At 44.2% G+C, this 14,995-nt stretch overlaps 1 protein-coding gene across 2 annotated transcripts; it reads right to left on the bottom strand.

Moving 5' to 3' along the window:
• Positions 1-2,332: 2,332 nt before the first annotated feature.
• Positions 2,333-14,631, bottom strand: LOC107133059 (trophoblast Kunitz domain protein 1). Of its 2 annotated transcripts, XM_025000901.2 has the most exons (8): positions 12,707-12,800; positions 8,910-8,993; positions 8,444-8,515; positions 7,135-7,233; positions 6,554-6,637; positions 5,406-5,477; positions 4,098-4,196; positions 2,333-2,840 (listed from the first exon to the last, which is right to left on the bottom strand). In XM_025000901.2, exons 1-8 carry the CDS (start codon positions 12,798-12,800, stop codon positions 2,644-2,646), a joined length of 801 nt encoding a protein of 266 aa, XP_024856669.1. In that variant the 3' UTR covers positions 2,333-2,643. The 2 variants fall into 2 exon arrangements, 1 of the variants encoding a protein (XP_024856669.1); XR_009497014.1 differs by lacking the exons at positions 2,333-2,840; positions 4,098-4,196; positions 5,406-5,477; ... (2 more) ...; positions 8,444-8,515; positions 12,707-12,800 and adding an exon at positions 13,636-14,631 and having other exon boundaries at positions 8,923-8,993.
• Between the last annotated feature and the right edge of the window lie 364 nt (positions 14,632-14,995).

Raw genomic sequence — 14,995 nt, 5'->3', positions numbered from 1 at the left:
AAAGAGGATATTCCCTGTCAAAACCCACTGGATACACTGTCCTATTCGGCCAGGAACTCTGAACAGATGGATAAATGCTGAGAGCTTCTGGGTGCAGTGTCCTACTTTCATTACTCCCCTGTCCCCAGGACCACCTGAGCTCCCAAAGCACAGGGAGACTGAGTCTGGGCTTCCCTGAGACCACATCTGTGATGCGTCAAGAAACAACATGCAATTCCTCCAATCACCTGCTGGGTGTCCTACAGGGCCATTTAATTCTGACAGCAAACCCAGGGAGTTAGTATAGATTGTACAAGTGGAGGGCTCAGAACTGTCCTCAGTTCAGATGCCAGCCATGTTATCCCAAGTCACTCCTGATTTGACAAAGTGTCTAAAACTGGGAAGTTCCACTACCCCACTCCATCTTCAATAACTCAGTAAATCAGATGACCATTCTAACGAGGACCACTTTCATAAGAATGTCATGTTTTCATGAAGGATGAATCTAGGCACAGAGAGATGAGTGAGAAGTGCATGTCAAGGTGGAAGTGGACTGTGAGGAGCCTACTTGCCCTAGAAGGCACGGAACCCTTACAGCACCACCATGAGCTACAACCCAAACGCTCTCTGAATCGCATATTTAGGGATTTGTATTGAGGTTTCATTAAATAGGCATTGTGACTGAATCATTGGCCAGTGGTGCCTGTTCTCAATCTCAGTGTTCTCTCCTCTCCCCAGAGTTGCAGAAAGTTCACACCTGTAGCCACACCGTTGATGATACTTGTAACCACATCTATTACTGAACGCTTCTCAACTCCCCTTGTATGGCTTGTCTTCAGACCTATGAAAGACAGGAAATTCCAACAGTTTCAGGAAACCTGGGACATGAACCAACTAAGGATGAAATATGCACAAAAAATAGTAGTTTACTGTGAACAAGGATATGAAAAAGAGCACCAGCACCCTGTGTGTTCTCATTAATTCTAATACTAATACTTCTGTGGTCTCCATGCCAAACTTTACTAATCTGTGGTGAAACAGATGCTGTCTGTTTCCAAATTTGCCTCCATTCTAAATCTTCCCAGAAGCAGAGCAGGAAAGCATCATCAAAGTTCCTCTGCTTGGGAAATCAGGATGTGCTATGTTAGGCAATGAATACAGCAGCTAAGTGCCATCTCTACACCTCCATTTCCTCCCTTGAAGGATTCTTAGCATGATTAATCAAAAAATGTAGGCAAAATGCTAACTCAGAGCCTGGGATGCTAAACAGTAGCTTGCATTTCTTTAACTGAAATATGAAGCCTCCTCCCCACATGTGACCTTAGGGATGTGGATTTCTTGGAAAAGTGGATAACTGAGTCTAATACACATTCTCCTTCTGAGGCCCAGGAAGAAAACCTGCCCCCCAGTTTGACTGAACTTAGAAGGAAGGAAGAAAAGCTGTCATGTTGACGTATGAATCTCCCAGAATTCTGTGTAGCTTCTGTTGTGATTAAGGAGTCGATGATGATATAGTGGGTTTGCTTCCTATGCCCATTAGGGCACAGTCTCTGGAAAGGGGAACAGGAGATGCCCGCTGTCTGCAGAACAGTTAGAAGGACAATGATTTCCATGGACCCTATTGGTTAAGGTTTGTAATTACAAACAACAGAATCTACTTCAGTCAGTTTAATTTTGAATATACATTTACTGAAATATAAACTATAGTGTTTGAAGCTACAGAAATGAAAATTGCAACATCACTGTGTGGAAAAGGGGGCTTTTTAAACCAAACTCTTCTCTCATTACAATGTTGAGAACTAGATGCTGGAAATTCCACCTTGGCCACCCACAAGGAAAGCAGTGATGGTGGGCAGGGGGATGAAGGTGAGGATGCCTTGAGGATGGGGGTGAAAACAAAAATCCTGTGTTACACCGCAGGCTCTGCAGTTACTCTGGTCATGAGAAAGTGCTCCTACATTCCTTCCTTGCACAAATAATTTTGAACTGTCCCATTAGTGTCAGGAACTGGGTGAAGAGCTAGGGGTAAAGGAAAGACATGCTCTCGTGGTGCTGAGAACCAGCTGGATGAGACAGAATTAGACATGTTGACCAATGGAGGAAAGGAAAAGACAGGCTCCGCTAAGGATGGTCGGGGAGAGAAGGACTGTGAGGAGACTGAAGAGGTTCAGACGCAGCCACAGCCCAGTCCTGCAGGGGTCCTCCTCGGACTTGAGAGTTTCCGAATCCACTCTTCGCATGTCCTCCGCAAAAAGAAAGGAAGTTGTTGAGTGCCATCTGTGTAGCCCCAGACCAGGACAATGGTCAACTTAATAGATCCCATATTTTCAAAAAAACATGGAACAAGAAGGAAGTGAATTTTCAAAGCCTGCACAGGGCACTCAGAAGCAGTGCAGTCCCACCCAGGAGGGTGGCTGAATCAGTGTTCCCAATTGAGAAACAGGAGCATGTGAGCAGGCTGAGATGCCAAAAGAGACCTCAGGGATTGACCTTCTGCCATCCTCTCCCTGGAGAACTCGCTCAGTGTGTGGTTTCACAGGACACTGCAGCCTCTCCTCCTGGCAGCAGCGAGGAGGAAGACACTGTGCAGGGTGAATGGTGTGTGGCCCCCTGAGCTCCGCCCCTTCCCCAGCCCTTCCCTCCCCCTGTGCCTTGGCCCCTGTCTTACCACAGGGACCCTGCCTCTTGAGAGCAGGTCTTCATGCAGTCCTCTAACTTTTTGAAGTTGTTTCCATTCCCTTCACAGCCACCATACACAAACTGCTCACAGAGGCCAGTCTGGGCATTGTAGAAGTACCTGGTCATCATGGAATTGCAGCCACCTGTTAATTTTGGCTCCAGGCAGAGGGCAGGCTTAGAAGCTGCTGGAAGGAGAGGGGCAATGGCTCAGTTATGAGGATGGTCATCAAGCTCCATACAAGGACAACAGCTAGAACCCCCAGTTTGTTTGCCATAGAGAATGTTAAGGTTGTGGAGGAATGCCAGATTGAAAAGACCATTTGAAAACCTCCTTTCTGGGATAGAATCATGAATGTTGCTAGGGGTGACATGATGTAGTAATCATGTACGAACGTATATCTCCTCATGCAGTCTTCTAAGGAGGTTTGGTACAGTGACTGAATAGCCTTAAAACATCTGTAAGGCATCCAAGGTCGTCCAGTGGTTAAGAATCTGGCTTCCAATATTGGAGCCATATGTTCAATCCCTTGTCAGGAAACTATACTCTCCAATGCTGTAGACACTAAGGCAGCAGGGCATAAATTCTTTATATTCATGATTGGTAACCTGTTCAAAGAATGCATGTAACACATTTCCCCTCTTCAGATGAGGAAACTGCAGATAACTTTCCCAGGAACAGAGCATGTGGGTGGTAGAGTCAGGACAAATTGCTATGATGTCACAACCCATCTGATACAATACCTGATTCTACCAGGAATTCGGAAAGTACAGCACACTTGTAAGAGTATCTGGAGTCAGTCCTTTGTTCATCGCTTCCTTGTACCCAAGGTAACAATAGCCCCCAACACAGACCAGAGTAAACTTGGGTTTCTCCTAACACAAATCTGTGATGTCTCTACCATCAACCAATTCCCCAACACCCACTGGGCATCCCCCATTCAACTGACGTCTGATATGAATACCAAGCAGTCGGTGCAGACCCCACAGGCTGAGCACTCAAGACTGTCCCCAATTTAATGCCAGACACGTGGTCCCCACTTACTTTGGCTTGTGACCAAACGGCTAAAATGGGGAAGTCCACAACCTCACCTCCATGGTCAATAACTGACGGTTACTTATGACCAAACTGAGGAAAACACTTACTTGCTGTTCTTAGATAAATATACAGGAAACACTCACAGTGAAATGGAGGAGACGTGTAGGGCAAAGGGATGTGTGTGTGTGTGTGTGTGTGTGTGTGTGTGTGTGTGGAGATTCCATTCCCTTGTGAGTACAGCACCCTCAGAATCATATTCACCACCTATAAAACTCTCTGAACCCAAATATTTATGCACTGTTGAGGTTTCAAGAAACAGGCTTCTTGATTGAAGCATTGGTGTTGGTCATTGATCTGAATCTCAGTGCCCGTCCCTCTTCCCCGAGGTGCAGAAACTACAAACCTTTATTCTCCTTGTTGAGTGCTGAGTATTTAATCTTGAGTGTTTGGTATTCCTCCAGTGTGTGGTTATCGAATTGTATTCCAGAAATCATCACCTGACCTATGAAAGAAAGTAAATTTCAAGAGTTTCAGGAGGCCTGCTTCAATGAAACAGGAAACGGCTCAAACATGGAAAAGATAATAACAGTCAAAAGACAACAAGGGAAAGGGCCTGGAGACTTTTGTTGTATTGTCTCAGCCATGATCCCACATCCTACCTCACAAGGGCTCTGTTTCTTGTTCCACTGCATTTGTCCTCCTCTGTGGTTCAAAGTCTTTTGATTACTTTTAATAATACATGAATAAACATTGTTTGATAAAGAAAATTTTTACTTGGCCAAAGCGAGTAGGTAGGCACAGAAATTTTTTCAAAGTAACACATTGGGTGGAAAATGGACAAATCTGGTCGTGACACGTGAATAAAGTCTTTCCATTCATAACTCGTCATCTATTTGAAGAACTCATGTAACATGTTTCCCCTATACAGATGAGGAAACTTCAGATGACTTGCCACAGGACACAACCCTGCGAGTGGCCATGTTAGGACAAATTACTCTCATGTCAATACCTATTTGCTACACTACTGATTGGCTAAGAACTTGAAAATACAGAGAAATGGTGAGAGTTTCCAGGTCCAGGGTCTTACTTTCATTACTCACCTCTCCCCAAGACTCTCCTGAGCCCTAAAATCACATGGGAGGGTGAGTCTCAGCTTTTTCCTGACACCAAATACTTGGTTTTTCCACCAACCGTCCAATTCCCAACAGCCAAGGGGCAGCCCACTGTAAATTCACATCTGATACCGTATCTGTGGAGTTAGTGCCGATGCCACAGGTTGAGTTATAAAGACTGTTCTGACTTCAGATGCCAGCCATGTGGCCTCGCATTATGCTTCCGACCAAGTGACTGAAAGTTGAACTTTTCCATCACTCCAACTCTATGCTCAAAAACTCAGTCGAACCAGAAACCAGACTCAGGAAATCTTTTACTCACTGTCCTCACTTTAAGTTACAGGATAAAATCAGAAACAGTGAAATGAAGGAGACGTTTAGGCCAAAGGGGGAGTGGAGGTGAGAGGAGCCTTCATGCCCTGGTGAGCACAGCACCCTCCCATCAACATTGGTTCCCATCTCATAAGCTCTCTGAGCCAACATTTATGGATTTTTACTGAGGTTTCACTCAATATGCATAAGTATTGAATCTTCAGCCAGAGGTACTGATCTCAGTCTCAGTGCCCTCCTCTCTCCCCATAGGTGAAGAAAATTCAAACCTCTAATTGCTTTATTGATTATTTCAGCCAATCCCGTTAGTATACAGGCTCCCTTTGTGACAATCTTGGTACCTATGAAAGAAAAGATGTCAAATTTTTCAGAAACATTGGACCATGAACCAGAACAAGTTTCAAATAAGGGGAAAAAAAAGTCATAGGAAAAAGTGGACAAAGGAAAAGACTTGGAAAATTTGCTAATATTGTACGAGCCCAAGGAAGTATGTAGAGAAATCTTCTCATGTGTCTATCCTGGTGGAAAATGACCAAACTTGGCCATGAAAGAGAATAAGCTGTTAGTTTTATGACTGGTAAACGTTCAAAGAACTCCTTTAGCACTTCTTTCCTGTTCAGACGAGGACTATAGATGACTTGCCTGAGGACACATAGCAAGAGGCTGATAGGGTCCAAAGAGGATATTCCCTGTCAAAACCCACTGGATACACTGTCCTATTTGGCCAGGAACTCTGAACAGATGGATAAATGCTGAGAGCTTCTGGGTGCAGTGTCCTACTTTCATTACTCCCCTGTCCCCAGGACCCACCTGAGCTCCCAAAGCACAGGGAGACTGAGTCTGGGCTTCCCTGACACCAAATCTGTGATGCATAAAGAAACAACACGCAATTCCTCCAAACACCCCCTGGGTGTCCAACAGGGCCATTTAATTCTGACAGCAAATCCAGGGAGATAGTATGGATTGTGCAAGTGGAGAGCTCAGAACTGTCCTCAGTTCAGATGCCAGCCATGTTATCCCGAGTCACCCCTGATTTGACAATGTGTCTAAAACTGGGAAGTTCCATTACCCCACTCCATGTTCAATAACTCAGTAAATCAGATGACTATACTCAGGAAGATCACTCACATAAGGATGTCATGTTTTCATGAAGGATGAATCTAGGCACAGAGAGATGAGAGTGTAGTGCAAGGCAAAGTGGAAGTTGAGGTGTGGGGAGGCTCCATGCCCTGGAGAGCACAGGACCCTCACATCACCACCGTGTGTTACCACCCCAAACGCTCTCTGAATGCCCACATTCATGAATTCTTATAGAGGTTTCATTAAATAGGCATTTTGATAAAATCATTGGCCAGTGGTGCCTGTTCTCATTCTCAGTGCTCTCTCTCCTCTCCCCAGAGTTGCAGAAAGTTCACACCTGTAGCCACACCATTGATGATACTTGTAACCACATCTATTACTGAACGCTTCTCAACTCCCCTTCTATGGCTTGTCTCCACACCTATGAAAGACAGGAAATTCCAACAGTTTTAGGAAGCCTGGGACATGAACCAAGTAAGGATGAAATATGCACAAAAAATAGTAGTCTACTGTGAACAAGGGAGGGAACAAATATGGATAATAAACAATAGTCAAAAGGGGACATGGGAAAGGGCCTGGAAACTTTCCAAATAATGTCTCAGCTTTGGTATCAGGAGTCATCCTACACAGGGCTCTTTCTTACATTTCCTCCAGAACATTCATCCCAGGTGTTTCTAATTATTTTTAATGAAAAAGGAATACTCATTATTTGAAACCTAAATATTCTTTCCTGCCTAAAGTAAGTAGTTAAAGAAAAAATTTTAGATGAACACATCTTGGAGAAACATGCACAAAATTCACCATGAAATATTTATGCACCGTTGAGGTTTCAAGAAATAGGCTTATTGATTGAATCATTGGTCATTGATCACAACTTCAGCGTCCTTCCTTCTTCCCTGAGGTGCAGAAACTACAAACCTTTATTCTCCCCACTTAATATAGAGTATTCAATGTTGAGTGTTGGCAATTCTTCCCATGTATGGTTATAAAATTGTATTCTGGAAATCATCACCTGACCTATGAAAGAAAGCAAATTTCAAGAGTTTCAGGAGGCCTGGTCAATGAAACAGGGAAAGGATCAAACATGGATAAGATAATAACAGTCAAAAGACAACAATGGAAAGGGCCTGGAGACTTTTGTTATATTGATTAAGCCTTCCTCCCACAGGCTACCCCACAAGGGCTGCATTTCTTGCTTTCTCTGCAATTGCCCTCCTCCATGGTTTGACATCTTTTGATTACTGTTAATAATACAGGAATAAACATTATTTGATAAAGAAATAGTTTTACTCAGCCAAAGCAAGTAGGTAGACAATTATTTTCAGATTAAAACATTGTGGTGAAAAATGGAGAAATCTGGTCATGACACGTGAATAAAGTCTTTCTATTCATAACTCATCATCTGTTCTAAGAACTCATGTACCTGTTTCCCCCGTTCAGATGAGGAAACTGCAGAAGACTTGCTGCAGGACACAAGCCTGTAGGTGGCCAAGTCAGGACAAGATACTGTCATGTCACAACCCATTTGATGCACGATTGATTGGCTAGGAACTCAAAAATACAGAGAACTGGGGAGAGTTTCCAGGTCCAGGGTCTTACTTTGAGTACTCACCTCTCTCCAAGCCTCACCTGAGCCCTCAAATCACAGGAGAGGGTGAGTCTGGGTTTTTTCCTTGCACTAAATACATGGTTTTTCCCCCAACCATCCAATTCCCACACCCAACCTGCCGCCCACTGTCCACTGACTTCTGATACCGTATCTGTGGAGTCAGGGCCAATGCCAAGGTTGAGGTATCAAGAATGCCCTAACTTCAGATGCCAGCCATGTGTTCTCAAGTTATCATGCCTCTGACCAAGTGACTAAAACTTGAAAATTCCCTGACTCCACCTCCATGCTCAAACACTCAATGGAACAGGTGACCAAACTCAGGAAAACTCTAAATCACTGTTTTCAAATTAATGTCTAGGAGAAAACTCAGAAACAGTGAAATGGACGAGAGTTTTAGGGTATGGGAGGAGTGGAGTAGGCAGAGTGTCCACACCCTCCTGAGCAGAGCACCCTCACCTCAGCACCATTTTGTTTCCCTTTCACAAGCCCTCTGAGCCAATATTTATGGATTTGTGCTGAGGTTTCACTCAACAGGCATAAGTATTGAATCATCAGCCAGTGGTACTGATCTCAGTCTCAGCGCCCTTCTCTCTCCCCAGAGGTACAGAAAGTTCAAACCTTTAATTGCTTTAGTGATTATTTCAGCCAATCCTGTTAGTATACCAGCTCCCTTTTTGACAATCTTGGTACCTATGAAAGAAAAATTTCAAATTTTCAGGTATGTTGGACCATGAACCAGGACAAGTTTCAAATATGGAAAATAAAGTCACAGGCAAAAGTGGACAAAGGAAAAGGCCTGAAAGACTTGCTAATATTGTACGAGCCTTGGTCCCACCAGCCCAAGGAAGCAGGCAGAGAATCTTTTCATGAATATATCCCGAAGGAAAATGACCAAACGTGACCTGAAATGCGAAGGAGCAGTTTCTTTTTTGGCTGGTAAATGTTCAAAGAACTCATTTAGCACTGATCTACTGTTCTTCTTGAGGTTTCACTAAATAGGCATTTTGATTGAATCATTATCCAGTGGGGCCTGTTCTCAATTTCAGTGCCCTCTTCTTTCCCCAGAGTAGCAGAAAATTCACACCTGTATCAATACCGTCGATGATACTTGTAGCCACATCTATTACTGAACGCTTCTCAGGTCCCCTTCTATGGCCTGTCTCCAAACCTATGAATGACAGTAAATTCCAACAGTTTCAGCAAGCCTGTGGCATGAAACAAGTAAGGATGAAATATGCAAATAAAATAGTGTCAACAGTGGACAAGGGAGAAATCAAATATGGAGAATGAACTATAGTCAAAAGGAGACATGGAAAAAAAAAAAAAAAAAAGGAGACATGGGGAAGGGCCTGGACACTTTCCTAATATTGTCTCAGCCTTGGTCCATTGGTCAGCCTACAGAGGGCTCTTTCTTACAATTCCCTGCAGCACATTCATTCCAGGTCTTTCTGATTAGTTTTCATGATAGAAGAACACTCATTATTTGACATGTAAATATTCTTTCTTGCCCAAAGTAAATAGTAAAGTAAATTTTTTCAGATTTTTTCTGATTAACACATATTGGTGGAAAATGTATAAAATTCAGCATGAAATGTCATTCACCTCCTTATACATATGAATGGTAATCGGTTCAAAACCCATGTAACATATGTCCCCTGTTTGAGAAGAAAATTGCAGACGACCTGCCCCAGGCATGTGCGTGGCGGGGCCAGGACAAGATATTAGCATGTTACAACCCATCTGATACACTCCCTGATTCTCCCAGGAACTCTGAAAATACATACAACTGAGAACAGTTTCTGGCTGCAATGTGAACATTCATTACTCCCCCTTTTTGGAGCATTACCTGAGCCCCAAATCACAAGGGAGAGTGATTCTGTGTTTTTCCCTGACACCAAATATGTGGAGTCTCTACCAACAGCACCCAATTCCCCAAACACCCACTGGATGTGCAACAAGTCCATTTACATCTGACGGGAATCCATGGAGCTACTGCCGATTCTGCAGGTTGAGGGCTGAAAACTCCTTAGTTCAGATGGCAGCCATGAGGTCCCAAGTCAATCATGCTTGTGACCAAATAATTAAAAGGGGGGATTGTGGGTCCATGACCCCATCTTCAAATTCAACAACTCAATAGAACCAGTGGCTAAACTTCAGAAAACCATTGCTTATATTCCCAAAATATAACTCAACACAAGAAAAATGGAAAAGATGTGCCAGCAAAGAGGGAGGGAGCTGTGCCCAGCCTCTGTGCCCTAGTGAGCACAGCACCCTCAGATCAGCTTCCTGTATTCATCAACCCACAAGCTCTCTGAGCCCAGTTCTTATGTATTTCTCCCGAGGGTTCACTAAGCAGGCATGTTGGCTGGAATATCAGCCACTGTGATTGATCTCACTCTCAGTTTCCTCCCTTCTCCTCAGAGGTGCTGGAATGGCAGTTGTTGAAAACTGTAAACAGTAAACGCATGCTTGTCATTTCTTGGACACCAACCACATCTTGAGGTTCCCTTGAGTTGCCTCTTCTGACTCATCTCATAACATCTAATGGCAGGAAACCCCAACAGTTTTAGGAGACCTAGGCCATTAACTAAGAGATGGTACAAATTTGAAGCTTTCTATTACTATGCAAGGCTTTCCTGGTGGCTCAGCTGTTGAAGAAACCACCTGCCTTGCGGAAGACCTGGGTTTGATCCCTGTGTTGGGAAGATCCCCTGAAGAAGGCAAAGGGATCCCATTCCAGGATTCTAGCCTGGAGAATTCCATGGACTATGCAGTTCAAGGGGTCACAAAGAGTTGGACATGAATGAGTGCCTTTCACTTTACTTATTTTATTACTACAATACAGTGAGGTTCAGGGACATGGCAAGGAACAGGAAAAGAGGGTCTCAGAAATGGGGACCCTGATCTGGCAGAATTATTTTATATATTATTATATATTATTATATATATATATATATATATATAAAATATATATACATATATACTCAGCAGTGGCCACAGGACTGGAAAAGGTCAGTTTTCATTACGATCCCAAAGAAATGCAATGCCAAGAATGCTCAAAGTACTGCACAATTGCACTCATCTCACACGCTAGTAAAGTAATGCTCAAAATTCTCCAAGCCAGGCTTCAGCAATATGTGAGCCATGAAATTCCAGACGTTCAAGCTGGTTTTAGAAGAGGCAGAGGAAGCAGAGATCAATATGCCAACATTTGCTTGCTCATTGAAAAAGCAAGAGAATTCCAGAAAAACATCTATTTCTGCTTTATTGACTATGCCAAATCCTTTGAATGTGTGGATCACAATAAACTGTGGAAAATTCTACAAGAGATGGGAATACCAGACCGTCTGACCTGCTTCTTGACAAACCTCTGTGCAGGTCAGGAAGCAACAGTTAGAACTGGACATGGAACAACAGACTGGTTCCAAATGGGAAAAGGAGTACATCAAGGCTGTATATTGTCACCCTGCTTATTTAACTTATATGCAGAGTATATCATGAGAAATGCTGGGCTGGAAAAAGCACAAGCTGGAATCAAGATTGCCAGGAGAAATATCAATAACCTCAGATATGCAGATGACACCACCCTTATGGCAGAAAGTGAAGAAGAACTAAAAAGCCTCTTGATGAAAGTGAAAGTGGAGAGTGAAAAAGCTGGTTTAAAGCTCAACATTGAGAAAACTAAGATCATGGCCTCCGGTCCCATCACTTCATGGCAAATAGATGAGGAAACAGTGGAAACAGTGGCTGACTTTATTTTGGGGTGTTCCAATTTCACTGCTGATGCTGATTGCAGCCATGAAATTAAAAGATGGTAACTCCTTGGAAGGAAAGTTATGACCAACCTAGACAGCATATTAAAAAGCAGAGACATTACTCTGTCAACAAAGGTCCATCTAGTCAAGGCTATGGTTTTTCCAGTAGTCATGTATGGATGTGAGAGTGGGACTATAAAGAAAGCTGAGTGTTGAAGAATTGATGCTTTTGAACTGTGATGTTGGAGAAGACTCTTGAGAGTCCCTTGCACTACAAGGAGATCCAACCAGTCCAACATAAAGGAAATCAGTCCTGGGTGTTCATTGGAAGGACTGATGTTGAAGGTGAAACTCCAATATTTTGGCCACCTTATGTGAAGAGCTGACTCATTTGAAAAGATGCTGATGTTGGGAAAGTTGAAGGCAGGAGGAGAAGGGGATACAGAAGGTGAGATGGTTGGATGGCATCACCGACTCAATGGACATGAGTTTGGGTAAACTCCAGGAGTTGGTGATGGACAGGGAGGCCTAGCATGCTGTGGTTCATGGGGTCGTGAAGAGTCAGACACAACTGAGTGACTGAACTGAACTGATATATATATATATACATACAAACTGAACTGATATATATATATATATACACACATAATAAAATATAATAAAATTGTAATATATATCCTCTTGATAGTCAACATATCAGTGGAGTCAAATCTTTGCAATTTAAGTCTTCCCTGATGGTCCAGTAGATAAGAATGCACATGCTAAGGCAGGGGACATGGGTTCTGTCCCTGGTCAGGAAGATTCCACATGCCTGGCGGCAACTAAGAAGGTAAACTGCAACTTATGAGCCCAATTCCTAGAGCCCTTGCTCTGCAACCAGAGAAGCCACTCCTACAAGAAGCCCACACACCGCAGCCAGAGAGTAGACCACGGAACTAGAGATATCCTTTCTTAGGGAGGAAGCCCAGTGCTGCCAAAACCAAAGAAACAGACAGTAATCCTGACCAACATGACAGGAGAAATCCAAAGATGCTTAGCAATACCCGCTCCACACCTGTTCTGCCCCCTTCCATGGAGTTCTATCATTTTCCCAGAAGCTGTAGAGGAGAGGTGAGGCTGGATCTACCTTCATCCTGGATATGGTGTATATTCAGCGGGGTGCTGTCCACCAGGATAACCAGGAGGAAGAGAAGGGCTGCAGAGAGGCAGAGCCGTCTCATCTTGGTGGCCTTGCAGGAGGGCTCCTGAGGATGCTGAGGATGGACAGGCTGACCTTTTAATATCCTGGCTGAGGGGTGGGATCAGGTGATGAGGAGGGGAGTGGGCAACGGGAGGAGTTGGGTCAGTCCTGTTTATTGCGTAATCTCCCTACCTAACCATCCCTCCTGCTTCTGTCTGCAGGGCTCAAATGCCCAGTAAGAGCACTTCTCACTTGATGATACCTGTGGGTCTCATGTAAATACAGATTGTGATCAGCGAGATGGAGTTTGTCCTATATGGACAGTCAGGGAGCATCCCAGCCCCTACAGCAGTGCCTGGCATGTGATGAATGATAAGCAGGTGAATGAGGGCAGATCAGAGGACAGACCAGTGACCAGCAGTGTGATAACCAGGTCTGCCATTTCAGCCAGCTGCAGGTGCACCTCAATGTCCCAACCCCCCTCCCCTACCTCAGATGACAACTGTGACACAGGTCACCTTCCTACAACCATTGCCACAGCTTCTCCGGTGGATGGACACTTGAACTTTACCAGACATTGGTCCAGGAAGGGACTTAGCTGGTGAAGGTGATGTTGTCCTGGGCAATAACCCTGTTTATGCATCAAAAAATGAGTAATGGGTGTGGCTGAGGGGAAACAGGGAGCTGAATCTGTCTCCACAGCATATCCAGCAATCATCCCTCACCTGGTTTCACCAACAGGAGAGCGGTCTCCCTGAGTGGACATCAGGCAACCTTGGAAGAACACTGTAGCCACCCACTTCCTCCTTCTCTCTCCCTCTCTGTCGATGGGGCCACGGGACCTCAGTTTGGGTACCAGCTCTGCATTTTCTTACCTTTTCCCTGAGGATTTAAACTTCTCAGAACCCCGGGTCTTCAGGAATCACATGAGATACGTGCTGTGCACCCACGTGGTTGCCATGGAAGCAATGGATGCAACAGCCATATATTCCTTCTCCCGAGAAGGCAAAGTCCTTTGTAATAGTAATAAAAACAGTAATGAGTAACTTCTCCAGGCAAAACTTCAATTCTTTATTATAACAGGCATTATCCTAGACACGTGAAATATGTAGTTCATCTAATCCTAAAAAATCTTTAAAGAAAGGGGGATAAATTGTTGACATATCCTCGTATTACTGAGGAGGGACCTGAGATATAAAGAAATAAAGTAATTTTCTTAGATCATAGCTTGTAGAGAGAGGATTTGGACCCAGCGATCTGACTTAGAGTCTGTGCACGTACACTCTGCTGCACTGCAAGCTGTAAATTAGAGTGCACACATGTCACACCACCATCCCTCCACTCACTCTTGTTTATTACTTGTAGTTACAAACATAGAACACCATTGAGAATGGTGGGAGCTCTCAATACCAAGCTGGGTTAGTACACATGTGCAACAGCAGTGCATTACTCACAAAACAAGCCACTGTGAGTCAAGGGTCTACTCACTTCAGAGACATTCCACGTGCATGATTTCGTTTAGCCTCATGTCAATCCTACAACATCTGGGATTCTCTCCCTTTATGTCAAGCAGAAAGCAGAGGCTCAAAGGTAAAGCCACTTGCTCAGGACACACAGCCTGCTGATGGTAAAACAAGGATTTGCATTTAGGAGGTGCTCTGGCCCTGCCCCTCTTTCTGAGTCAATCTCTGCATCTGAGACCAGGGAGTAGCTGAGACTCTCCCCAGAAGAAATTCCTCTTTTCTCTCTTCTCGTCTCTCATCAGTCTGTCTTTCTCTCCCAATACCCTCCTCTCCTGATCCTCCTCACTCTTGTCGTAATTAGAGGTCCCCCGGGTCCACAAGCCTTCTGATGGGCCAGTTCTCACTCCAGCTCCCCCCTCCCTGTTCATGGATCTCTGGTCTCTAATTAGAAACCTCCCTGGCTCCTGCAGGCCTCTTTAGAGAAATTGAAGAACAGGAACAAACAGTCGCTGTATACTGGATGAAGACAAGCGGCCCCAACCCTCTGGGACCCCAGGTCATATCTCTGCTTCTGTTCCTCAGTATCTCCATCTGAATAATGAGAACCTTCGATTCCTTGGTATCAAAGGCCACATGTTCAAATGGATGGAATGCACCTGGGGCAGACAGAAGATGTTTAGGTATTTGACATGCTGTGCCATCAGAGAGGTATGTTCATATCCGAGTAATGGCTGATTACTTTCTGCTACATGATAAAAGAGCACCGGACTTT

This window comes from Bos taurus, chromosome 13 (genome assembly GCF_002263795.3).
Source record: "Bos taurus isolate L1 Dominette 01449 registration number 42190680 breed Hereford chromosome 13, ARS-UCD2.0, whole genome shotgun sequence".
In the NCBI taxonomy this organism is placed as follows: domain Eukaryota; kingdom Metazoa; phylum Chordata; class Mammalia; order Artiodactyla; family Bovidae; genus Bos; species Bos taurus.
The sequence above is the reverse complement of the archived record's forward strand: the minus strand, read 5'-3'. Positions and strand labels throughout refer to the sequence as shown.

Excerpts from the sequence above, each read along its gene's own strand:
- LOC107133059 (XM_025000901.2), bottom strand. The coding sequence starts at position 12,800 with ATGAGACGGCTCTGCCTCTCTGCAGCCCTTCTCTTCCTCCTGGTTATC. Across the intron at positions 8,516-8,909 it reads CATCGACGGTATTGATACAG|GTACCAAGATTGTCAAAAAG; the intron begins GTGTGAATTTTC and ends TTTCTTTCATAG. Across the intron at positions 2,841-4,097 it reads ACTCAACAAGGAGAATAAAG|CTTCTAAGCCTGCCCTCTGC; the intron begins GTTTGTAGTTTC and ends TCCTTCCAGCAG.